Source organism: Ailuropoda melanoleuca, chromosome 8, assembly GCF_002007445.2.
Source record: "Ailuropoda melanoleuca isolate Jingjing chromosome 8, ASM200744v2, whole genome shotgun sequence".
In the NCBI taxonomy this organism is placed as follows: domain Eukaryota; kingdom Metazoa; phylum Chordata; class Mammalia; order Carnivora; family Ursidae; genus Ailuropoda; species Ailuropoda melanoleuca.
The window spans coordinates 60,305,361-60,332,897 of NC_048225.1; the positions used below are offsets into that span (position 1 = coordinate 60,305,361).

The window sequence follows — 27,537 nt, forward strand, 5'->3', positions numbered from 1 at the left end:
ACAAATGCTTATTTCAAAAGCGATTATCTAAACTTTAAAAAAAAAATAAGAATTTCCTTAGTATCTACTATGTGAACACAGTGAACAAAATGGACTAAATCTGTCCTCCGTAAGTTTATATCCCCGCAATGCATGCCCTAATCTCCAGGGCCACACATGTCCTCAGTATGCCTGCTATGGCTGTTTTCTGCCCCAGGCTGCACCCTCATGCTCCCTTAGGCAACGCCATACTTCCAGCAGGTGAAGGATTACAACTGGACACACTGCTCCAGAAAAGGAAATGTTGCTGATCCTAAGGACAGAAGTAAGGACACCTCGATTCTGATTCCTAGATCCTCTCCTTGGTCTTTATGTCCTTGGGATGGATAGTGTGCTTAATGTGAGGCATAACATGACACTACCAACCTTCCATGAGGCTTATTCAAACACGTATACAGACATATCGCTCACAGGTAAAAGCTATCTGAAAGTTTTATTAGATAGTATTAAAAAACCTTCCCCATATTTTGATTATTACATAAGCACTGAGATGAAGTTTCAAAAACTGCCTATTTCTGGAATTTTAAGAAAATCTTACAATTATGGAATTAACATTCTATGAAAGAACTTTGAGGGCTATAAATGAACATGTGTTTTGTGTCTTAAATCTTCTCCTAGACTACCAGAGCCTGGGAATGTGTTCAATTTTGATCGGATGGAAAATACTGGGGTATTTGGGGCTCTTCTAATAATCATAAAAACACAGACTTGAAAAACAAATGCCACAGACACTAAGGTTAAAGGATAGAAGTATAAAAAGGGAAACAATGTAACACATGGGGCTACCAGGGCCTTTCAGCATTGGAGGTAAAGTCTCACGGGGCCTACCTGGAAAGATAAAAGGTGTTGGATTAGTGACAGGGAGAAAGTGACCTTTTTAGGATTGGGAGAGGAGAGGTTTGGGAAAGGGAGCCACAAGCTATGTTCTCTGTGGTGGAGGGAGCCGATCCCCAGTTCCTGAGAAGTACTGTGGAAAATGTTTTACACAATCATTGCCACGTGGCAGGCTGGAATCGATAGGTTCTCAAGGAGTCCACACCTTAGCATCTTACAAGGAGTAAACGTTCTGAGCTAGGACCTGAGGCCCCAGAAACAATGAGATGGCAGAACTCCAGCTGCAGGGTGGGGACAACTCTGCCTTACAGAGAAGTAGCCCTCGCACAAAGCAGAAAGTAGCCAGGGTCACAGTACCGCATCGCTGGCTTGGGCAGTGCGCAGATGGCACGTACAGGAGGGAAGGTAGAGCTCTGTGATTTGAGCTAAGGGAGTGAACAGCAGCAACAGTGAGAAAATATCTTCCTCTGGCTTCTTACTCCATGGCCCAGTGGTTAAAGCTCCCAGCTGGGAGGCCCCGCCCACAGGTTTTCATCTATGGTTTTCATGACTCTTAGGTGTGGCATGGGTCTTCAAACGGACCAGAGCCAGGGTACAGACACTTTTTGGGCGAAAAGGGTCCATAAAAGGCTGATAGTTCCCCACCCAGACTATGAGTAGTACAGGGTAAGGGCAGAAAAGATTAGAAAAGTACAGCTGTACAAATTGGTTTAGTCACACTCCTACAAACACTCCTATGTTAGATAATGTATATAAGGCATTTCACTCAGAGCTTGGCCCAACAATATCAAATTTTATTACACACTTACAGAGGTATACTCATGCATGAGTACGTACACATTCCATACCACTCTGGCGGACAGTCTGGATAGTCACTCTGCTTTCTGGACCGAAAGAAAGGCTTCTGGGCGCAGACAGGCAAGGTTCAGCCTCATATGTGTCATTCCAGCAGCAGTGTAGACATTGTAGAAAAAGCCGAGCCAAGGAGCCGCAATCTGAGGTGCTCACTCTTGCCTTCTCTAGCCAAAGATGCCCAAGGCTGGAGCCAAGTTGCCGAGAGAAGGAGACAGGCACTAGCACCACCAAGACGGCAAACAGAAGAGGTCACGGTGGCGCAGCGGTTTTCTGGGGGCAAAGACTCCACGGTGAACCCACAGGGGGGACCTTTCAGCACATGGGATTTTGCCGCTCACCTCCCAGCTCTTCCTCCATCCTTGTCGGAAGGCCTAGCGGAGACTGAATCCCTCTTTGTTCTCAATCATATTCTGGCTTTTCCACCCTGGCCTCCCACATCCATATTTTCTTCCTTTTTGCCCACTTTCATCAGCCTTCTGAAGCCACCTAGCAGGAGGGATGCCTCCCCCATGGGGTGTCCTAAAGGGCCCGTGTGACTCCTGACACCCACTTCACATGTCTAATCTTGTTCTGGCGTAGTCAACACAAAATACAAATGCCTGATGTGATCATACCTGCCATCTTCTTTTTGTCTCAAGCAGATTTAAAAAGGCATAATTTTAAGTAAAACCAGGTTATTAGACAGCTATGAAATCATCTTCATTAGAACCTGGTTATTTCACCCTGCAGAACTGCTCAGACGCTTCTCACAATAATGTGCATCACACTGAACAAAGACTCATTAAAGCTGAGACTCTTGAAAGCATATGGTATGAAAATGGAAATGCTTAATGAGAAATATATAAATGACAAATAAGTTGACAATTATATAAAATGAAAGTAAGTGGTCCAGAAATCAAAGAATAACAAAATTCTGAATTGATTTTCTAAATGGGCAATAGTCTGAGTCCTGTTATGTGAAAACCTACCTTTCACCATTAGGTCCCACTCTGTTGATTAATTTTTCCATGGCTTCCTCTGTCTCCTTCAGTTTTTCTTGCAGTTGAACAAGCTCAAAATTGGCTGAAAAACAAGCATCAAATCTAAGAACCATCATACACAACTCCAAAAGCTCTTTTCCGAAACTGGCTGTGACACCCTACAAAAATCCCAGCAGGTTCAGAGATTCAGAGAAGAGTCCGTGTCTGTCTAGCTAATCCAACCAGGACACAAAGGGTACCAAGGTGTGGGCACTGAGATCTAAAGGATACGTGTTTAGGGAGTAATGAACAAATCACTCCTCTTACACACAGAAATACAGCAGGACCAGCTAAAGAAAATACCTAGGAGCTAAAAAAAAAAAAAAACCAAAAACCAAAAACCCTCAACACAGTAACCCAGGAAGAAATCAAGAAGATAAATCTATCCTTTCTAATCCAAATGATACTTGAGGGTAAAAGTCCCAAACCTGCAAGGTACTTTACAAAAGGACTTAAAACCCTGAAATGAGTAGTATTTCACCTGCACCCGAAGTCTGAAAACATACCTGGAAGATCATGGTTTCAATGCTGTGGTTCCTCAATAGGGGAAGTCTTGAACTAGGGCTGAAGCCTCCCTGCCCAAGGTTTCCTACCCTCATCATTTGGCATGAAGTGGTGTAACCCTGGCCCCCAGTATTCTCAACAAAGGTCAACAGAGATCACATTGATCTACTGACATTAACACTAAGACCCTAGAGGTAGAGCAGAAAAAATAAGTCCATCAGGAAACTAAATGAACTTTAAGGAACAGGAAAACAAAATGCTGTTCGTTATACAGGTAATCCAGTTTTTCTGTTTCATACACGAGTACCCTTCTACCCAGATATATTCGGAAGGCCACTGTAAAATATAGTATTTCAAAGGCCTTTTAATACTTCTAAACCAAATTCTTACGCATGCAGTTAATATCTGCAAAGTGTCTAGAGGACTGTGCCACATAAATGCTTAGGTTATTTTTATTTTCTGCATGATTCAAAATTGAAGGATAAGAGGCATATATAACTGCTACATTATACAACAGCTCTTCTTAGGAATTTGTTTTATTTACTTCTGTTTTCAATGCATAATGTGACTGGGTACAGAATTTGCTATACTTAGAGTCCAAAAAAATTTTTTTTTTTAAATTTTATCAATTCATTCACCATAACTGTTGGTTAGACATTATCTCAATTAAGAACACAAGAGCTTTCTTAAAGGATTTCTTGAATATTTAGGATTTCTAAATAGGATGCGGACTGTGATTGGGGTATCTACTTTCACAGAGAATCTGGAGTAAATCCAAAGAGCAGGTATGGCCGAGGGCAGAGGCTCCGCCGGCTCATTCTGCTGCGGTCTTTCTCTTAAAAACTTCTGAGGAGGCTTCATTATCCACAGGATAAAGCAGTTCGGCCTCCAAGGCCTTCAACGACATGACTTAACCCACCTACTCCTCAAGGCCTTCTTTCCCACAGCCGTCCTTGGTCAGGCTGTCTTCAAGCCATCCTGTCTATCAGGCAGGACCCGGTTCCATGTCATTTCCCATAAGGCTCCCGCCAAGTCCCCGTCTAGATAGTAAACTCCGCACAAGTTATTTTTCATCCCAGACTATGAATGCTTAGGGGGAAGAGCCATGCCATAGACATTTCATTTCCCCAGAGAGCACAGAATATTCTGCTTGGTCAGTAAATACCTGATGACCATGTTTCATGAGGCAGAAGTGTTAAACCCTGTCCCTAGATCTAATAACTGATTTTGGCAAGGAACGGATCTCTCTTCCTTACTTTTCCTCTCTGTGAAATAAAGGTGTCTGCTACAAATATTCTCTAGTCTGGAAATGAGAAGTACCCCACTCCAAATATGAAATATTAATTTGCGAATATATAAAAAAAGTAAGTGGACAGTTTCGTACTTTTTGTAACTCTTTCTCTTAAAAGCCCAACGTCAATTTGGAAACTTGAGAATTCCCAGAGCTTAGGTAAAAATGGCATCAGATTAATTTGGGGCCATTTCTGAGAAATGCTTTTTAAGACCTATCCACAGACCGTCCCTCTGTGTTATGGCGGTCTGACTCGATAAAACTTGTGCATATACGGAGAAGGGGCACTTACTAATTTTCCTGTGGCTGTTTCCAGCCGTGGCAGTACAGCACTTCCGATCCTCTGCAGGAGTTTTCCCCTTTGAAAGCTGAGAATTGAAGGAGGTACAGCACATCAACAGCAGCTCAGAACCTCAAAGTCAGGGAACCCCTCATATTAAATGAAAAAAGAAAAAAAGGTTGGGAGACAAAAATAAAGTCAGAAATCAAATCAAGTATCAGAGAAACATTAAAAAAAAAAAAAAAAGAGGCGAGAAAGAACCAATAGAAGGTTCCCAAGAGGGGCACCTTCTGCTCAGGTCATGATCTCAAGGTCCTGGGATGGAGTCCCGTATGGGTTCCCTGCTCAGCGCGGAGTCTCCAGAATTCTCCCTCGCCCTCCGCTCGTGCTCTCTCCTCTTTTTCAAATAAATAAAATCTTAAAAAAACAAAACAAAACAAAACAGAAAAAGGTTCCCAAGAAGTGAAAAACCATCAAGGCTCAAGGACAGGAAAAAAAAGGGGGGGGGAATCAATCAATCAATCTCTTTCCAGGTCATCTGCCTTGCCCGCACTAACCTAAAAGGGGATGTGCAGCCGCCAGGGCGTTCTTACAGAGGCACCTCAGGCCCCCCTGCAGAGTTCCTGGGCAAGAAGGACTTGCTTCTTACTCTGGTTAGAAGGGCACAGTGAATATTTAAGATTTCCAGGAAGGACCAGAATGTGACTTCTGTTCCACTTCACGGTGTCTAGGCCCATAGCTTGCTGAAGCTTGCCTAGAGGTGGAACTTAATTGGGAGTCCGCTTTTAAAGGACCCAAAGCATGTCTCCCCAGAGCTGGGAGACATCAGGTTTAATTTCAGGATTGGCAGGTTTCAGAATTACTGCAGTGGATGTTAAAAACAGCACCTCACACTACTGGAGAGGGAAAGGAGGACAAAGTGGTGTGGGTATGGCCATTATCTGGCCTCACAGTAGCTACTCGGAAACCAGGGTGCCAATCCTAATAATAAAGTTCTCCTTAAAATACCTTTATGCCTTTTCAGCTTGCAAAGACATCCAGTCAAAAAAACAAAAACAAAAACAAACTGGGGTGAGAGGGTGCTTTCTTTGACTTATTGCTCACTGCATTAGCAACTAGAAGATCCGGGCTCAAATCCTGATTCTGCATTTCTAGTTGTGAATTCTAGGGCAAACCCTTTAAGCTCTAAGATGTTCTCTTCTATAAAACCAAGATAACAGATATCCTAAGTTTCTCATAAAGAGGAAGCAAGGTTTAAAGAGGACTTGAATAAAGGCTATGAACTGTAAAGAATTTTAAGGCCAAAAATGATTATTATGACACTAATTTTTTTGATGTAATATGATCAAGATGATCCCACTTACCTTAAATAGAATATACAATATATATAAAAAAATCCCAAAACCGTAGATTGGAATGATCTGTGCCATCAGGCCTCTTCCACTCCCTCCTCCTCCAGCGCCTCCACCCGATCCTTTGGCCTTTGCAAAATGCCTCTGTGAGGTGAGACCTCTGGAAGCGAGCCCCGGGGGTCTGGCCATCTGAGGGCGGCTGGTGATGATGCATCATGGGTGGAAATCGGCCCAACTTTCCTGAGAAAATAATCCATATTTATTTCTTCTACTATTTTAAATATAGCTCTTATGAACACACCTCGTGCACTGAGGCATAAATAACAGAAGCCAACCGAAACAAGTCAATCAGGAACTTGATTATAAGGATGCAGAGGTATCACACAGCTAATACATACGATGGTAATCTCTAGCTCTTCACCAAACCCATTTTCTCTTCCCTTTTAGGTCCACAGCTTGGTAACATTTTTCAGCTTCCTATACAGTTAAATGTAGCCGTGCAATGGCGTCCCAGCCAGAGGAATGGGAGTGATATGCGCAGATTCAAGGGCTGGCCTATAAAACTTCCCATGTATTAAACTCCACATTCATTTCCCATCTGCAGGCTTCATGCTGACCTAGGGAGACCTCTGAAGTCATGGCAGAGCCTCATCCGTCCAGGTTCCTGAGTAACTGTGGGGCGCAGACCTCCCAATGCCGCCACCCCACCAACTTAGAACCAGCCGGACCTGTTTCTGTGAGAAACAAACTCCTATTGTGTTAGGGCCATTATACACTTTGGAGTCTGTTACAGCAGTTAGCCACCCTTAACTACTACAGAAAAGGAAGTGCAATCCGGTCGCAGAAGAGAGAAGAATCAGAAACCGGAAAGCCATCAGGATCCAGGACAGCTACTCTCACAGTCTACTTTCATCTCCCTCTCCATGGGGCCATAGACTTTTTCCTGTGCTCCTCTGTGCAGATCTTCTTTATTCTCCCTTCTGGCAGACCATTTCTCTAGCTTCTTTGTGAACATGGAGGAAGATAGGCACCCCAAAATCCTTCAGTTTGCATGTCCTTCGAGAGGCCAGCAGAGACTAGTCACAGCTCCAAATTCCTTGGAGGAAGATTTTGATTACTCTGCTTGGGGAAGTATGCATTCCTTTCCAATCAGCTACTGTTGGACAGACAGGATTCATGTAGCACAAACAGGGTCACAGGGTCCTGTGATTAGAAGCACAGGGCTCACAGAAAGGAACATGCATCAATTTTCTTGCATTTTCCCCCCTCCATCGGGGCAGTCAAACATTAACACCAACTGCCAAGCCTTCTGAGAGCCACAGGTGAGAAAGGAAAAGACCTCTCTTCAAAAGGTCATGTAAACAGGGTTGCAGGGAAAAAGCACTGGGAGCTAACACTATAGAGCAGAAAACATGAGACAGAAGACAGCTTCATAAATCAGACTCCAAAAATACAAACTATATACAGAAATACTGTTAGATTTGACTTTAACAAAATTACAGATTTCTGTTCAATAAAGAATACAACAAACAGAGCTAAAATAGATGACAGACAAGGAAAAGCTCCTGCAACATATAAAATAAGAGATTGTCTAGAATAGATATGGAATTTCTACAACTTGATATTAAAAAAATCATAAGAAACCCAAAAGAAAAATGGTCAAAAGCTGTGGGTAGAGAACCTACAGAAAAAGGAGCTGAAATGATTAGCAAGTAAATGAAGAGGTGATCAAATTCAAAGTAAAAGCAATGAGTAAAATACAAATTAAAAAATGAGATAGCATTGTTCATACCAATCAGAAGGGCAAAAGTTAGAATGGTAGATAATAGCAAAGATGTCGGGAAGAGGATAAACAGAGACAGCTCTTCTGCTAGGAGATCTTAGTGACATCAAGTACGTCTGCGTCCTATGTGATCCAGTGATCCCACTCTGCTGGATAAATTTCAGAGAAATTCTCAAATAGGATGGTCTACGAGCAAATTACAGACTTTATAGCTCTGTGTGAGAATGTTTGCTGTACGATAATGTAGCAGGGACCTTGAAGTAACTTTGATTTCGATAACTGGAGGAACGGACAATCAAAATGGAGTGGATAAAATATGGAATTCTATGTAGCTTTTAGAGATCACACTTCAGATGTATTTACAGCAACATGAATACATCTTAAAAAGCATGGCACTGAGTAAAAAGCAAATACCATTGTTAAAGCTGAAGACATCATGATTATACTACGTATCTTTCAAGCAAATACATAGGTAGAGGGACATAAACACAGAGTAGGTACCTATGAATGGGAAAGGGAACGGGCATGGGGACTGAAGATAAAGGGTTAAAAAGAACAAGAAAGGAAACCTGCACTCACGATGTTAATAAGGTGCTATAAACTGATAACTATCTTTAAGTCAACTGTGCTCCTCAGGTAAGAAAGCGGGCGGCAGGCAGAGAGGTAAGACAGCTAGCCACTACTAGTTTGGAAGCTGCCTTCTACCTTGTATCGCTCTCTCAGCCAACTCCACTCCAGTAAGCCTCCTTTTCCTCCCAATACTGACTTTGGGGATGTGGAATTATGGGAAGAAGTGCTTTTTAAGAGGACAGCAACAAAAGCAGAGCTTCAGACGGCAGAAGGAAACCACGTCAACACTCCTTATTCTGGGTGCTGGTGACTATGTAGCTATTAAATTGTCAAGGACCTTAATATATTAAATGTGAGTAATGGCTTTAAGGCTATAATGCACCTTCAAAAAATGCCTAGCCAGCATCCAAGAAGCTAAGCTTTCTCTTGAGAGAATCTGATACATCAGATGGCTAGTGTTCAATAAACTAGACTTAATATTTGTAGTAATACACGTTGTAGAACTTCACTATACTGCACTGAGAACACGGTCTCCAAAACTTGGTATAAAACCAAAAAAAAAAAATTAAAAATAAAAGTCAGGTAATGGCACAAAAGTATTTTTTTGCATTTCTAAAATTAAAAAATGGTGACAATGCTAAACACTACACCTCTCTCCCCAGCACTTAGAGTCTGTCAGCCAGGAAGGTTTACGGGACAGCTATTATGTTCAGGACTCTATTCTATACGCAGGAGCGAGCCATAAATAAAACAGAAACAACAGTTCCCACATTGAACAATGCTTTTAAAAAGTAGTATATTCAAAACACCAACAAAAAAGGACAGGGTATCACGGACCTTATTACTAGATAAACTAAATATGTAAGCATTACAAGAATGCAAGGAAAAAAAGGAAGAGGAGTCAAACGGGATCAACTCACTGAAGGGAATGAGACATAGAATAAAGAAGCAAAGGCATGCCAGGAGGAAAGAAGAACTCTGCAACAAGAAAGAGATGAGGACAAAGAAATAAGAATAAAGAAGTCCAACTACCAAATTAGTTTGGCTCCATTTAGGGAAGTAACAAGAGATAAGGAGAGGGAAGTAGGGGTGGAGGGTTTAAATGCTGGTGAGCAGATTTGATACTATGGGTCTAAGATCAGGAAAATGACTTAATGAGAAGGGTACCTGAAAGGGATTAAATCTATCATTTGAGTATAGGGCCTAGGCAGAGACAAACTAGGGTCTGAGAAATCAACAAGAAGGCAGTAATTAAGCTCTAAAATGTAAGGGCCTGAGGTGCTGGCTATAGCTATAAGGAGGAAGCAACAGGTCCAAGGGCTCTTAACACAGAATGATCAGCAGCGTTTACTACTGAACAGAATGTAGAGCTAATGAGGGAAAGGTCAGAAAACTCCAACATCACGACTTCAATATACTAAGAAAAGATAATGAAAAAACTGGGTGGGCTTATGACAAGGGGAAGACCGAGTGCACATTTTTCACACACTAAGTTCCAGGTGTTGGTAGCACATTCAGAAGAAATTTTTATTAGACTATAGTTAGGCTTGAGAAGAAACTCAAAGCTACCTAAATGAGAAAGTTAATTAAAAAATAAAGTGAGTGAACTATTCCCATATTAAAAGTGTTGGCGGAATAGGTATACTTATGAGCAAAAAGAGGAAGAAAAGAAAATGGAGCTGTCAAAGACCAGAAGCAAACGAGAATTAAAAAAAAAAGCAGAATTGAAAGCAAATGTGAAGTGTTGAAGAAACTGATGAAAGACTAATGACAAGCCCTATTTTTAGATACAATGTATTCTTGAGAAAAGGACGGCCATCCTATGAAATCTTGACTATCCACCTATTCAGACAATAACAGAAACCAATGTATTACAAATCACATAATCTTCAGAGTCAGAAGAAGGCTTAAAAATCATCCAGTCTTGGGGCGCCTGGGTGGCTCAGTCGTCGAGCATCTGCCTTCGGCTCAGGGAGTGATCCCAGGGTTCTGATATCGAGCCCCACATCAGGCTCCTCTGCTAGGAGCCTGCTTCTTCCTCTCCCACTCCCCCTGCCTGTGTTCCCTCTCTCGCTGGCTGTCTCTCTCTCTCTGTCAAACAAAAAAAAAAATTCTTAAAAAAAAAAATCATCCAGTCTTTCAACAAGTAGTATTGAGACAACTAGATATCCACCTGCAAAAGAAAAGTTGTACCCTTACCCACACTATTTTTAAAAATCAACTCAAAATTGGTTAAAGACCTAAATGTAAGAAAACTATACAACTCTTAGAAGAAAACACATAAATCTTTGTGACCTTGGATTAGGCAATGGTTTTAGATAGGACACCAAAACCACAAACAAAAAAAATAGGTAAACTGGACTTCAAATTTTAAAACTTTTGTGCCGCAAAGGATACCATCAAGAAAGTTAAGACAACACACTAAATGGGAGCAAATATTTGTAAATCATTGATTTGGTAAGGTTCTAGTATCCAAAATATATAAAGAACTTCTACCACTCAACTAAAAAAGGTTGAAGGCTCTTAACAGACATTTCTCCAAAGAAGATACACACATGGCCAATAAGCACATGAGAAGATGTTCGACACCACTAGATATCAAGGACATGCAAACTAACCCCACAACGAGATACACCTTATTACACCAGCTGCTAGGATGCTACAATAAAAAAAAAGATAATAAATTATTGGCAAGGATGTGGAGAAAATCGAACTCTCATACTCTGCTGATGGGAATGTACACAAGTGTAGCCACTTTGAAAAACAGCCTGGTGGTTCTTCAAAAGGGTAAACAAAGTTTCCATATGACCCAGCAATTCTACTCTCAGGTATATACTCAATAGGCTCACACAAAAACTTGTATAAAACTGGTCATAGCAGCATTATTCATAGTTACCAAAAAGTCCATCGACTGACAATAAATGTGTAAGTACAGTGTGGTATACCCATGCAACGGAATATTATTTGGCCATAAAAAAGAATGAAGTACTGCTACATGCTCCAACATGGATGAACTTTGCAAACATTATGCTAAAAAAAAAAAGAAAGAAAGAAAAAGAAAAAAGAAAAAGTCAGTCACGCAAGACCATATGTTACATGATTCCATGAATATGAAGTGTCCAGAACAGGCAAATCTATGGAGACAGAAAGTACAGTAGTGGTTGCCTAGGGCGGGGGGGGGGCAGCAGAAAGGAGAGTGACTGCTAATGGGTAGGGAGGTTTTTTTTTGTGTATGTATGAGGGGTGATAAAAATGTTCTAAAATTGATTGTGGTGACAGTCGCACAACTCTGACTTATTAAAAACCACTGACTGTACACTTTAAGTAGATAAATTGCCTGGTATGTGAATTATATCTTAAAGTTTTTAAAAAAAATATCATCTAGTCTAACCACCTCAGTTCAATACCCTCACCTTCCTTAAGTGGAGGTCCTGACTTTGCTGAATAAAATGAAACAGGAAACTCAGTATTGCCCCCACGAAGCTCATGCCGCCTCTGAACAACTCTGTTAGAATAGTTGTCTTTATACTGAGTTAATGAGAGAGTAATGGGCGGAAGAAAGGAAATAAAATGTAGGGTTTCAAACAGCAACACTGAATGATGCAGCAAGAAGGAGGGAAACGACTGATAAAGAGCTTGTAGACTGGAATCAAAGAGGAGATGAGGGGCGCCTGGGTGGCGCAGTCGTTAAGTGTCTGCCTTCAGCGCAGGGCCTGATCCCAGGGTCCTGGGATCGAGCCCCATATCGGGCTTCTCCACTGGGGGCCTGCTTCTTCCTCTCCCACTCCCCCTGCTTGTGTTCCTGCTCTTGCTGGCCGTCTGTCAAATAAATAAATAAAATCTTTAAAAACAAACGAAAAACAAAGAGGAGCTGAAAAGTAGAGGAAAACTATTTTCAAAGGTAAGAGAAGGAATTGGAGAGCTATGGAACAGATAGGCTAGGTGGTAAAAATACGTTTTATATCATAGGAGAAACCTCAGCATTTTGTATTTGGTGTAATACTTCACATAATTTACTAATGAACACAGTGTGCCAGACACAGAGATTCAAATGATAAATAAAACAGGGGCACCTGGGTGGTGCAGCCATTTAAGCATCCGACTCTTGGTTTCGGCTTAGTCATGATCTCGGGGTTGTGGGATTGAGCCCCGCACCCTGCTCTGTGCTCAGCTCCGAGTCTGCTTGAGATTCTCTCTCCTTCTCCCTCTGCCCCTCCCACTTGTGTGCACACTCTCTCCCCCTCTCTAAAATAGATAAATTAAAAAAATAATAATAACAGAGTCCCTATCTTTAAATTAAAGGGTTAAGAGATGAGCAATACAGTTCTAGCAACAAGGCAACTGTGCCTTAACCATCAAATCCAATAGCTCTTCCCCTCAGGTCTCACTCTTATGACTTAACCACAACACAAGAAAGTGATTATCACATACTCCTCATTCAATAAATATGGAATGAACCTGAACACATCCTTGTCAAACTCTCCTGCCTTCATCTCAATGGCACACCACTCTCCTGGGCTCTTTTCCAACGACTGGTCTTTCAACCTATTCCTTCTCAGTCTCAGTTCTTCTTTAATCATCTCCCTGAGATCTTGGTCTCAACCTGTTTTTTTCTTTATCCTTTTTCCTTTGACAAATTCATTCATTCTCATGGATCCATTATAAGTTTCAAAATGTACAGCTCTAGTTCTGACCTTCCCCCTCAGGCTCCTGTCTCTTACTCTAAATTCCATTAGTACATACGTCCTTTTGTTGGACTATCATGTTAAACCTAAAAACGAAACTCATTTTTCACCTTCCAAAACCTGCTCTCCTGTGTTTTTTTTTTTTTTAAGGTTTTATTTATTTATTCGACAGAGATAGAGACAGCCAGCAAGAGAGGGAACACAAGCAGGGGGAGTGGGAGAGGAAGAAGCAGGCTCATAGCGGAGGAGGCCTGATGTGGGGCTCGATCCCATAACGCGGGGATCACACCCTGAGCCGAAGGCAGACGCTTAACCGCTGTGCCACCCAGGCGCCCCTTGTTTTGTTTTAAACAGAGTGGTTCTCTCAGACCTTTAAGCTTAAGACCTATAGCCTCTACCACCTGTGACCAAGGAAATTCTTGAGATGGTAGGCTAGGGTCAGAATGCTCAACTTGGAAGAATTCAGAGTTTTTTTTCCATAAGGTTAACTGTCCTCAACAGGGAACAACTTCACCTCTTGGATCTTGGTACCCCATTTCTTAGAACTGAACCCAGGATGTTTAGAAATTCAAGGGCTATAAAACATTTGGAAATAATTTGTTAAAAAAGAAATTTTTAACTAGACATTTCAAGTGAAATACTCCCAAGTGTACCAAAAAGTATAAATGATAATGTATGAGCACTTGTGCACCTGCCTACTACAGATGTAACCAGAAGACTCGTGTACTGTCGGAATGTGCACTTTATACTTTACCATGTTAAGTATGTATTCATAAACTATATACAGTATTGTCTTGAGTTTTAAAACTTTATATTATGAACGGACAGTAGTGGCAGTCGTACAGCAATATGAATATGCTTAATGCCACTGAACCGTGCACCTGCTGGTTAAAGTGATAAATTTATGTTATGCATATTTTATCACAATTTAAAAAAACTTTATATTATGACATCATACTATACTCATTCTTCTGCAGCTTCCCTTTTGTGTCCCTTTTCTGGGTGGGGATTAGTATTTTGGCCGAGAAACGCACCCTGTTGATTTGATATCTGTAGCTTCAGTTCATTCACTCAAACTGCCATATAGCATCTCCTAGTGTGTCTGTTATCACAATTTATTCACCTCCTCCCTAGCTGATGAATATTTAGGTAATTTTCTATTTTTCACTATTATAAACATTCTACCTTATAGCTACATTACAAAGAGGATTTGTGGTTTTTAAAAAATTTTGCCTAAAGAAACAAACAAAAACAGCTCAAGAGGGGCACCTGGGTGGCTCAGTCAGTTAAGCGTCTGTCTTCGGCTCAGGTCATGATCCTGGAGTCCTGGGACTGAGTCCCACATCAGGCTCCCTGCTCAGCGGTGAGCCTGCTTCTCCCTCTCCCTCTGCTCCTCCCCCACCCCAGCCCACCCCACCCTGCACTCTCTCAAATACATAAAAATAATAAAAAAAACCACAGCTCAAGAGATCAGAATATTAAAGATATTAGAACATTAAAACTGCACTTTTCAAAATAGAAAACAGCTGTGTTCACTATCTCTACATGCACTTAAGTATTCTTTAAAATGGGACTTGACTAAGTCCTAATTGTTTATTGAAAGTTTCCCCCATATTTAGGTTTATTTAATTATTAAAATTTCACTTAGCATATCATTTAAGCTTGACTACAAACTTAATGGATTTTACAGAGTGAAGTTCTACTTTCCCTTGTTAATAACCAACCTTATTGCTCAAAACAAAAACTCTAGCACTGTGAACAGAAGAGCTTTCTGAAAGCAGCATTAAACCATCTGCAAGATTTCATTCTTCAATCAATCAATCATGAACTGGATGTGTTTATATATGATTACCGCAGTTTAAGAAAGACCCTTCTGGGCCAGTTCCTTAAGATATGTAAGCTTCTCCTTAAATACTGAGGAAATTCTAGAGGCCAAATTTAACTCGGCATTACTGAAAGTGGAGGCTGGAACCACAGCTGACCGTCCCTCATCAGTCTCCTCCACGGCCCCTCATCTTGTTACATCCCCTCCTACCTAAAGCTGGGCTCTGCCCACCATGGCTTTGATCTTCGAGTTTAACCAGATCTTTTCTTCCTCTCTTACCAACCTCCCCACTCCCAAGTCATGCTACATACTGTTAAGATATACGTGTGTGTCTAAGCCGTTGGCACAGGGCCTAGTCCATATACCCTACACATATTAATTATTACTGTTTTGTTAGGAGTCCTCTTCCTAAAGCATAATCCTAATGGGTCTTGCCATTTCTCCCATCAAAAGCTTTCAATGGTTCCCACTGAGGACAAGACTGTGTTACACAGGAGCCAGCAAAGTGAGTAAAATCGGTACTATCTTTTCAGAGCTATTCGTTAAGATACTGGCTAGGCCTCCAACTATTTAACTGGAGGTTAAATGAAACTTTAAGATTTTACTTGAGAGAGAGAGAGCACGCCAGCTTGCATGCGCACGCCCACATAAGCAGGAGGAGCGGCAGAGGGAGAAGCGGACTCCCCGCTGAGCAGGGAGCCCGATGCAGGACTTGATCCCAGAACCCTGGGATCATGACCTGAGCCAAAGGCAGATGCTTAATGGACTGATCCACCCAGATGGCCCTAAATGAGCCTTTCTAGAGCTAACTTTCATCATCTGTAAAACGGATATAATTAGGGTTGTTACAAGGATTACAGATTAGGGGCACCTGGGGGGCTCAGTCGGTTAAATGTCTGCCTTCAGCTCAGGTCATGATCCCAGGATCTGGGATCGAGTCCCGAATCAGGCTTCCTGCTCAGCGGGAAGCCTCTGCCTACTGCTCCCCCTGCTTGTGCTCACGTGTGCGTGCACAAGCACTCTCCTCTGTCAAACAGAATCTTTACAAGAAGGATTACAGATTAAATATCATATACAATGCATCATGCATGCACAGTGGGTATTTAACAAATCCTGGTTTTGCATTCCCTACAAACAACTTAATTCTATAATCTAGTCCAAAAGTACCTCTTCATATTTCTTTCCCATTACATACTCCTGATTCAGCCTAACTAGACTTCCCACCATGCTTTGAGCCTGCCTTGTGATTTCGTACCACTAAGCCTTTGCTTTTTGCTGACTCCAGTGGTTTTGCTTTTCTCTCCAACTCCACATGTCTAAATCCAGCTTATCCTTCAGGGCCCAGGCCAAATACTGCCCACATCCCCAATGCTTTTTCCCATGTCACTCCCATGCACTTAGAAAACACCGCTTGGGGGCGCCTGGGTGGTGCAGTTGTTAAGCGTCTGCCTTCGGCTCAGGGCGTGATCCCAGCATTATGGGATCGAGCCCCACATCAGGCTCCTCCACTATGAGCCTGCTTCTTCCTCTCCCACTCCCCCTGCTTGTGTTCCCTCTCTCGCTGGCTGTCTCTATCTCTGTTAAATAAATTAATAAAATCTTAAAAAAAAAACAAAACACTGCTTGAACCTCTTTAATTGCACTTATCACAACTGGCCTTATTCAAAAGTTATATTTATGTGCCTTACAGACTCTACTTGAATGGACTGAGAAACAGAAATAGATAAAATCTTTCACTAAGTTCTATTTCTACATAGTTTTTTTTTTTTTAAAGATTTTATTTATTTATTCAGCAGAGATAGAGACAGCCAGCGAGAGAGGGAGCACAAGCAGGGGGAGTGGGAGAGGAAGAAGCAGTCATGGGCTCGATTCCACAACGCTGGGATCACGCCCTGAGCCGAAGGCAGACACCCAACCGCTGTGCCATCCAGGCACCCCTATTTCTACCCAGTTTTATTCGGAGCTGACTAAAACCTATAAATCCTATCAGAGCACCAGAAAAGATGCCTCTGACATCCAGAAGCTGGCCTGGTACTATTGGCTAGGCCGTGGTGTTGGTATGAGCTGGCCTGGCACTCATAGTTAGGTCCTGGTGTTCTCCTGTTAAACATCAGCAATCTCAGAACATTAACATTCTGTGACCACCGTGGATCAAGACGAAAGAATAAGACCACTTTGTAATCTGCCTGAACACAGACAAAACATGAATACTATCCAAGCTAAAAAATATCAAATATCCCCCATTCCCAGATAATGAGTGACTGCTGCTGCTTCTTCACGAATTACAGCTTCAGCCTTTCTCTAGTGTGTTCTCCCTTTAGATAAACTATTAAGATACCCAGCCACAGAATTTGCCTTACTTCCTGACGGCATCCCATCCAGAGCAAAGCCCCACATCCTTAAACGTCCTTCAAAATCACCTAATACATGTCCACATCCTATAATAAAGCTTTTCTAACAACCTTACAGTGATGCTGCAGGCTTCCATGGTGTGCGTTCTCCCTTGCCACAAGCAGTAAATCCAACTTCTGTAACTACAGGCATTCCTTGTGCTCTGTGGCTGACGGGCAGACAGCGAACTTCTTGAATAAAAGTCTAGTGTCTTGTCTGCACTTGGGTCCCCTACAGGGTACGCTCTGGGTCTTGCATGCTGTACACGCTGCTGAACTTATCTGGATGACTTACGCTGGGCCTGCTCGCCTTTACTGGAATCTCAAGACCCAGCACAGTTAGCTACTCTCAGGACTAAAAATTTTTTACGTCCTTATCCTGAGTGTTTTTCAGTTTTGAGAACAGAAAATGGCAGTCAGGGAACTGGTAAAGGTGCCCCTCAGCCACCACTCTGCCCCACACTTGCTCCCCTAGAAGTTTCTGAACTCGAGAAGTGCCTGATTAGCATGTGCTCACAGGTTCTCAGATTGCCCCTCCCTTCTCTGACTCTTTCGGGGCAGGTACTTGAGGGTTCGTTAGCAGAAAAGAAAAGGTAAGGGGCCAAAATAAGACGTTTATCCTCAAGCACTTATACACCAAAACGAAGAGCTAATTTAAGAATTAAATATGTGTATTATATATGCATATATACACATATATGGACACATAACTGTACATACGTGTGTATATATTTCCACATCTCAGATAGTTCAAGATCAGTGGGCAGAACTCACCTGAGGAAAACACGGTGACTTGAGAGTCTGAGCTATTTCAGAGGAACAGGGCCACTGCGGAGGTAGTGGTAAGGAACCCTATTTATAAGTAGTCGGAGTGAGTCACTCACTGGAAAACATGGGCAGGCAGGATCAGGAGGAGAGATGCCAGACAGGACCCTATCGTGGGAGCACCCCACGGTCCCGCTGTGGAGGTGGTGAGCTGGACTGTCCCGAAGCCGACTCTAGCACAGAAGCAGCATACGGTCACCTTGGAGGGCTTCAACTACCCTGGCACCTGTTCGAAGTCTCAGTGCGCTGACCCTGGAACAGCTGACAAGTTCCTGGCCTCGCACGCTGAGGTCTTCATGTTACACAGGTACCGAAGGTGAAAGGAGGGGAACTGCTAACTTTGACCGAAGAAATTGGTCGGTGAAATGAAAAGAGAACTGCAGGAGAAACGGACCATGCCAACTCAGTATTTGTGGCAACAAAGTAAGGGTTGTGTGGCACAGGCCCCAGGAAGGCAGAATTATGTTCTGAAAACAAAGAGCTCCACGGCATGAGACCCTTTCCTAAGAGGAAAGCTCTTAAAATGCATTGCTGCTTGGGCATTTCAAAAACTGTCAGACAGAGAGGAAAGGCGGGGTGGGGGAAGATATACAAGTTGTTCTTCTAAGAGAAGAGAGAAAAGATGAACAAAAAGACACATAGCTGAATGAGCGGCAAGACCTGGGGGAACCACAGGAGGCCAAGGTCCAAAATAAATTAAGATTTACTAAAAGGCTAGCCAAAGCGAAAGGGGTATTTTTAGAGCCAAAAAGGCAATTTACCTGATGATAAAATGTAATGCTGAGGAAGCAGAACTTCTGAACTTCTATTTTGCTTCCATATTCTCTATCAAAGGGAATAAATTTGGGGTTAAATGAAAGAGAATCAACAATCCTAAAGACAAAAATAAAGTCTCAGATGGGTGAGGAGGATAATTCTGTCTACTAAGTAATTTCTACTAAGACTAGAAAACTTGCAAGAAAGGTCATTAAACTAAAAGAAAACTTAAAGAAATTATGTTGATAGAGAAAATTTTAAAGAATGGAGCAGGTAACTATTGTTCCAGTCTGCAAAAGGTGGATGGTGGACTTTTCCACTATAGAGAAGGGAGCACACTGTAGCTCTTGGACGACATTCTAGAAAGCATTCTTCAGGAGATTGTGAGGAAGATGGCAGACTAGGAGGTTCCTGAACTGAAGCCGTGGGCACACAGAGATAACAGCTCTCTCTGTGCGACTAACTCCGAGAATGACCTGAAGACTGGCAGAACAGTGCTTCCACATTTAATCCTGGGGGGGGCGGAGTTGAGAAGGAAGGCCACTTCGAAAAAGGGCCGAGGAGCAGAGCTGAGATGGGGGGAAACCCAGGTAAGACTAACCACAAATGGGAAGGAGGCCACAAGCATGGAGAAGCTAGAGGATCAGACCCCACCCTAGGCTTTGGGGACTCACATTGGGAAGTGTGAGTCCCCATTAACATCTGGCTTTGGGGAAAAAAAAAAATCAGTGGAGCTTAGCCTAGCTTTTAAAATCAGCGGGGTTTGGGGTGCCTGGGTGGCTCAGTCATTAAGCGTCTGCCTGCGGCTCAGGGCACGATCCCGGTGTTATGGGATCGAGCCCCACATCGGGCTCCTCCGCTTTGAGCCTGCTTCTTCCTCTCCTACTCCCCCTGCCTGTGTTCCCTCTCTCTCGCTGGCTGTCTCTCTCTCTGTTGAATGAATAAAGAAAAGAAAATCAGCAGGGTTTAACTCTGGGTACTTTAAAAAATCAACCTGCTTAACGCCAGGAAAACCGAAGGCAGATGGGAAACTAAGTCCTCGCCTTAAAGCATAATAAATAACTTGGCTTTAAACACAGCATAGAAACAAGTTTGAAAAGTGTCTGAGGTACACGTGACGGAGATGTATTTACTACCAGGGAACATGTGCTGGAGACGCAGGTATCTTCAGGAGACTCCAGCAACAGAAGTGCCGGCACACGCCGTTTCTCTTCCCCTCCCCAAGCCTAGACAGCCAGACATTTGCAAAAACCAGCATGAACCCTCTCTACCTCTTTTGCCAGGACCGTGTGTGCAGCCCCACCTTCCCCTGCACAGCCTGGCAGGCAGCTGTCCAAAGTGGCTCCAGTCCCACCACTCCCTGCAAACAAGCCCAGCAAGGACCAGCGCGGCTCCAAAGTGAATCCTGTGCTGGGGAGAGTGAAAGCTAACCTCACACACCGGTGCCCCTGCAGTTCCAGCAGCCAAGCCTTTTCACTGGCCACGAAAGGAGAAACCCCTGCCTCTGGTGTGTCTGCAGCCGTGACAGAGACACCAAGTGCAGAAATCAGGGTGACTGCTAACCCCACCCACCTGTGCTTCCAAACAAAGCGAACAGCACAAAATGGACAAAACCTACATGAGCAGCAATCAAAAAACAAAACAGCTTAGGATTCTGATATATCACGAGGTCAGCAAGTAAAATGCCAAAAATCTAGAGCAATCCTCAGGATGCACTAATAGAAACCGAGAGTTCTTAAAAGGAGGGTTGGGGGGCAGGGAGGAAACAGGTTTGCTCTTCCATGAGCTAATAGGCTTCCACTTGCTATTATCTGCCTTCTAGAGGGCTGTGCTGAGATACTTGGAACTAGGTCATATGAGGAACGGATGAACTACTTCAGATGTCAACGTAGGAAAAAAGACTGAAGAAGGGGACATGATGTTGTCTTCATTTTTTTTTTAAAGATTTTATTTATTTATTTGACAGAGATAGAGACAGCCAGTGAGAGAGGGAACACAAGCAGGGGAGTGGGAGAGGAGGAAGTAGGCTCCCAGCGGAGGAGCCCGATGTGGGACTTGATCCCAGAACACCGGGATCACGCCCTGAGCCGAAGGCAGACGCTTAACGACTGAGCCACCCAGGCACCCCTGATGCTAGTCTTCAAATTCCTGAACTCACCAACTTTCCCTTTAATCTATTTTCCTCCATTCCTATTTTGGTGAAGGGCATCACCATCTGTCTAGTCACCTAAGCCAATAACTTGAGACTAATCCAAGATGCTTCCCTCCCCTTCCCCTTCCAATTCTACTTAAAAATGGCTCTTAAGGGGCACCTGGGTGGCTCAGTCGGTTAAGCGTCCGACTTTTGATTTTGGCTCAGGTCACGATCTCAGGGTCGTGAGCTCAAGCCCCATGTCAGGCTCTGCACTTAGCGTGGAATCTGCTTGAGATTCTCTCTCTCCCTTTGCCCCTACCCACACTCACATGTGCACGTGTGTGCACCTCTCTCAAATCTTTAAAAATGGCTCTTAACTGAAATTTCTAACTTAAATTTCAAATCATAAAAACAAAAATAAAAACCAGAGAAATATAAAAAAAAGTTTAAAAAGCTCTTAAAATTGTTCTCCTCCCTCTTACCTAATGATGACAGCCTCCTCTGCTCTACTTCCTCCTTCCTCCTTCCTCCAGTACCTCTGTATCCCTTTGAGAATCTCTCTCAACTTCATAGTGGTTAATCAGTAATCAATATATTCTGTCTACCAAAAGCCCTGCAAGTAACTTAATTCAAGCCATTAAAATGCACGCATAGGTTAGCCAGAACTACTGGGAAAGAACGAGGGGTGGGGGTGCGGGTAGATAAAAGTAAGGTGTGAATGAAGGAAGAGTTTAAAAGAAAAGACATGCTCCTTCTCTGGACAATGGAATGTGAGAGGTGATGGCTGGTACTGCTGCAACGACTGTTGCTATCCTGAGACAGCAGTCAGAGGACAGACCCAACTTGAGAAGGAACTCGTGACTTACGCTTTTCATAACTGGAAGCCTGTATCTCCCACTCCTCTGCGCCCATTTTGACCATTCCCCCACCACCCCTCCCATTTGGCAACCATCAGTTCTCTACATTTATGGATTTGTTTTTATTTGTTCATTTTTTAGATGCTACATATAAGTGAAATCCATAGTATTTGTCTTTTTCTGACTTATTTCACTTAGCGTAATACCCTCTAGGTCCATCCAAGGGCAGAGAGTTTAGTTGGCAAAATTTCAGTTATTGAAATATATCATTTAAGAGAAGTTTTTTTCCTCGGTTATACTCTGTTGGTAACTAACACGAAAAGAATTCACAATATTAGCAGCTTCATAAACTTGAATTATTCATTTAAAAATATTTATCAACTGCCATTTTAGGCAGATACTGAAGAAAGAGTGGTAAACAAGACCAAGGCCCTGCCCTCATGAAACTTACATTCTTGAAGGTAGAAACAGGAAAAAAAGTAAATAAGAACATTTCATATCCTTCAAGAAGGAAAACAGAACAACATGAAGGAACAAGGAAGCATCGATGGGGGTGGAGTTATCTTAGCTAGGGTCCCTAGGGAAAGTCTGAGAAGGTTACATTTGAGCAGAAACTTGAGTAATTAGATGGAAGCCGAGGGAAGAAACTCTAGGAATAAGAACAGAAAGTGCGAAGATTCTAAGATGAGAACATTGAATATCAACTCGAGTTCTCAAGGGAAAGAGCCACATTTAATCTCTATACAACATTCAGGAGAGTATCTCCCACTCACATTCAATACAACTTATTCAGCATGATTCAGCATAATGGAATTCAATTCAGTAAAACACTGAATTAGAAAAATCTTTACTGCTCAAGTTCATCATGAATTAATCTTCAAGGCAGACAAGGCAGTATCCTTAGACAAAATGAGTAAAACCTTTGGGATTTTGTAATAAGGCAGAAAAAAAAAAAAACCCCAACATGATTTTTTAGAAGTCTCTTTCAGGTAGATAGTTTTACAAGCCTAAACTTTATCAAGCATATTCTAACAAGAGGATTCTGGGTTCACTCTGTCCTCCACCCCTAGACCTTACTGCTTTGCATCTGCGGTATTTCTATCCATGATGTGCAAGAGAACGGAACGATAGTCACTGTGCACACATTACAGGGAAGTGGATTTCAGTTCAAAAGGAGCTGTCCAATCATCAAGAGGCTGAACATTAGTGGAAGTGTTTGGAAACTGTAAAACCATCCTCACGGGTATTACAGAGATAATTTACAGGAAAAAGTTACCAGTAGAACTTCAGGAGCTGCAGAGAATTGTTCTAGTTCCTCCTCTCAGCCTGGACATCCATCCCTTTACCCTTATGTAAAAGCCCCTGAACGCAACCAACAGGGTGGATTTGTAAACACCACATACACTGTCCCAATAACAAAGGATTAGCAAACACTTAGGGGGAATGTAGTAATTTGGTAATCTCAGTAATTGAAGTTTGAATTAAAATCTTCAGATTATATTTTTAAAGGCATAAAAACCAGCCTGAAGCGGGGATCCGGAAGTACACGATGATTTCAGGCTAACAATAGCAATTCCAATTGACTCGACTTCATAACAAAAGCGCGACACAAGTGAAATAAGTCAAGCAGAGAAAGACACTTATCATATGGTTTCTCTCATCTGGAACATAAGAACTAGGAAGATCGGTAGGAGAAGAAAGGGATAAAGAAAAGGGGGGGTAATCAGAAGGGGGAATGAAACATGAGAGACTATGGACTCTGAGAAACAAACTGAGGGCTTCAGAGGGGTGGGGGTCGGGGAATGGGATAGGCTGGTGATGGGTAGTAAGGAGGGCACATATTGCATGGTGCACTGGGTGTTACACGCAAGTAATGAATCATGGAACTTTACATCAAAAACCAGGGATGTACGGTATGGTGACTAACATAATATAATAAAAAAACATTAAAATAAAAAAATTGAAAAAAAGCGCGACACAAAGCACACAGAAACCCCAGAGAGGGGAATCCAAGCGGGAGGCCCTCTGGACTCAAAGCACCTGAACAGATGNACATTAAAATAAAAAAATTGAAAAAAAGCGCGACAAAAAGCACACAGAAACCCCAGAGAGGGGAATCCAAGCGGGAGGCCCTCTGGACTCAAAGCACCTGAACAGATGTGACAGCGGAGTGAAGCCAGCGGGGGGAAGGGGCTGGAAACAAGGGGTGAGCGAGAGGCCACCTGGAGGGTGCCCAGGCACGCACGCCTGCATCCCCGGCCCTTCTTGCTGAAGAAGGTCGGGATCGACCGGGGCCCGGAGGACTCCGTCTGTCTGCCGACTCCAGGGAACCGCGGGGCTTGGCACCTCCCAAACGCCGCCGGCCCACCCTCTCCAGCCCGTTTGGAGGAGACCTCGAGTCACAGCACCCTGGAGCCGCATTCTCCGAACGCGGAGAGGGAGCTAGGCTGCGCCTACCTTCCGGGGCCGACGGCGGCTCCTGCCGCTTTCCGCGGGACAGGAAGGCTTTGGGCAGCAGCAGCGACACGGCCAGGACGAGCCCCGAGGCGAGGGCCACCCTCTGCACGGTGGAGTACGCCATGGCCGCCTCCCTCGCCACAGGTGCAGGCGCCGGCCGGAACCGGAACCGCAGCGCCCGCGGCCTCCTCCGACCGCACCGCGGGCTGCGCCGACGGCGACGGGCGAGGGACAAGTGCGCGAGGCGCGCGCTCGGCGGTCCCGGAGTTCGGACTCGCGCTCGCGCCCTCGGGTCTGGGCCAACTGGAAGCTCCTCCCTCTCCACGGCCCGCGGTGCGTTCTCCCCCGCGGGAAGGCTGGCGGCTCTGCCCTTCCTTGTCCGGCCCCGCCGGCCGCCCCTGAGCACGCCAGGAGCTCCTTACCGCCGGCCGCTCCCAGCGCCCGCCGCCGGAGCGAGAAGCGCAGCGCGCCGATGACCTCGCTCCCCGGTGCGAAACCTTTCACAACACCTCTCCATCCTCAGCACCACCGTCACGTTTCTTTGTGTGACCTCCAAGCCCTGAACGATCCGTAATTAACAGTGCTGCATCCAAACTACATCATTTGCTCTTTCCCCAGCATATTCCTTGCTTTCAGGGAAGCTTGGCTTGTCCCGTTCCCTCTGCCTGGAAAATTCCTAACGCCATCTCCGCCGGTGAAAAACTTCTCTGAAGAACAACTGAAAAATACTACCCTCATGAGACTTCTCCAGTCAGCCTCTCCTTCCTCGGTGTTCTCACAGTCCTTCCTTCGCGTCTTTGTTTTATAAACATTAATAAACATTTAGTTCCTACAATGTATCAAATCAGGAAACGGTACTATAGGGTCGGATGAATAAGATGGGTTTCCTTACGGGGCAGATCGGTATCTGAACAAGAAAATACAGGAAGTATTCCGGACTCTGAAACAGTCAGCTCAACTGGAAGGAGGGGTCAAGAAAAGCTCCTGAAAGTAGGTGAAATTTGAGTTTTTGAAGACTAAGTGACTAGGCAGACAGGTGGGAGGAGTTAGAGTATTCAGACAAAGGGTGCAGAGAAACCAAAGGCATGACAGCATGTGTGCCTTCCGAAGATTACAAGTGATTCATTTTGCCTGGGCCATAGGGCTCCTGACAGAATATAAAGGATATAAAAGGACAGGATACAAATATAAGCAGGAGAGAGATTGTAAGAAGCCTGGATAGAACTTCCAGTTCAACTTGGCAGGTGGAACACACCCATTCACCTTTCCTCCCCCAGACACCTCACAAAAATGAAAATAAAGAGATGAAGTGTAACCACTGCAAGACTAAGGAGAATGAGTGACAATATAACAACAGACAAGAAATGTCAACATTTTGTAAGATGCAACATTACCCAATAGAAATACAATGACAGTCACATATGTAATTTAAAATTTTCTAGTAGCCACATTAAAAAGCGAACAGGTGAAATTCATTTAATACGTTTTATTTAACCCAATATACCCAAAATATAATTTCAACATGTATAGCACTCGTAAGTCACATTTCAATGGCTTAATAGCCACCTGACTAGTGGCTGCCATATTGGGCAGTGCAGGTGTAAACCATAAGTGATGTGTCTACTGAGGGAAAGCCCAATTTTCCCCTCAGAACCTAGGAGGTCTTAAGAATTGGAGGCACTGAGTTTCTTTAAAGGCAAAGATGTGGATTGGGGCTGAATAAAGGATTGGTTGAAAGTCTGGTTAAGGGCGCCTAGGTGGCTCAGTTGGTTAAGCAACTGCCTTTGGCTCAGGTCGTGATCCTGGAGTCCCAGGATTCAGTCCAGCATTGGGCTCACGGCTCAGCAGGGAGTCTGCTTCTCCCTCTGACCCTCCCCCCCATGCTCTCGCTCTCTCAAATAAATAAGTCATTAAAAAAAAAAAGTCTAGTTAAGAAGCAGGTGAAATCCTCCACATCTTGTTCCTCAATTACTGCAGCCGGGTGGTTACCCCTACCAGCTTTGCTCAGGCATCATTGTTGAGATCACAATAGCACTAAAAGTTATTGAGTACTTACTGTATTCCAGGTATTTTACATACCATAACAACTGATTCTAACAATTTTATGAAGTAAGCAATATAATATACCCATTTTACGATGAGACAACCAAGAAACAGCTTACGTAATTCCCCAACAATTACACAGTATCAGTCAAAAGCTATTACTTGAACCCAGGCATGCTTACTCCAGGACTTGCCCTCTTAACCACCAGTTTTACTCTCTGGAACTAGGGAAGCTCTGAACTCATGGACAACAGGTACAGCCTATGGAGGTGGTACCTTACGGGATATGGCTTCTAAGAGGTGCAGAGAAAACTGTGATGACCCACTCCTGAAATTCAGGCTTGGTTGACTGGATAGGCATTGATTTCATATAACAGCATTTTGAGAACTGAAGAATCAGGTTTGTGAGAGAGTTCAGATTGTGACTAGTTGAATTTGAGTTCCACAAAATATCCAGGTACTGCTATGCAGTTGGATATATGGGTCTGAAACTGAAAAGATATGCTTGCTCTAGAAGCAAATATGGAAGCGATTGGCCCTTCAATAGTAAGTGAAGTCTGGGAGAAGCTAACGTCAGCAAGAGTGCTCACTAGAGTGATGAGAGGAAACCTAGATTACACCATTATGTTGAAGTTCCAAGTATGAGGACAGAAGTGGGGTGGAAAAGAAGGTAGTGATCCAGGTGTTAAAATCTGGAATAAGGAATTACTGGGAAGTTAGAAGGTGACAGAAACAGAAGGTGTAATGAGCAGCCAGAAGACATGCTTTTGTAAGGAGTGGTAGGTTTTTTGTTTGCTGGTTTTGAGTGTGGTTCTGGTGGCAGCAGGCTTTCCTAGGCATACTTCTAAGTCCCTTACATACAGAAATGCATTGACGATAATACAAAACTCTGAATAAATGCCTGACCCTAATCGTTAAGTGCTTAATCTCCTTGTTGTTGTTGTTGTTGTTTTTGATCGTTCTACACTGGAACAAAGCTTTTTTCCTCTTGCCTGCCATCCCACTGATGTGGAACTTGTAAATTGTTCCCTAGAATCT

General features: G+C 43.4%; 1 protein-coding gene across 1 annotated transcript in view; it reads right to left on the reverse strand.

Moving 5' to 3' along the window:
• The window catches only part of RIC3 (RIC3 acetylcholine receptor chaperone), a 49,010-nt gene extending 24,331 nt beyond the window's left edge, over nt 1–24,679 (reverse strand). The window contains 5 exon segments of the mRNA XM_002916171.4: nt 2,697–2,790; nt 4,835–4,910; nt 6,187–6,312; nt 6,314–6,414; nt 24,457–24,679. Of these exon segments, the coding sequence (XP_002916217.2) occupies nt 2,697–2,790; nt 4,835–4,910; nt 6,187–6,312; nt 6,314–6,414; nt 24,457–24,580 (521 nt within the window). The 5' untranslated portion in view covers nt 24,581–24,679.
• Nucleotides 24,680–27,537: the final 2,858 nt, after the last annotated feature.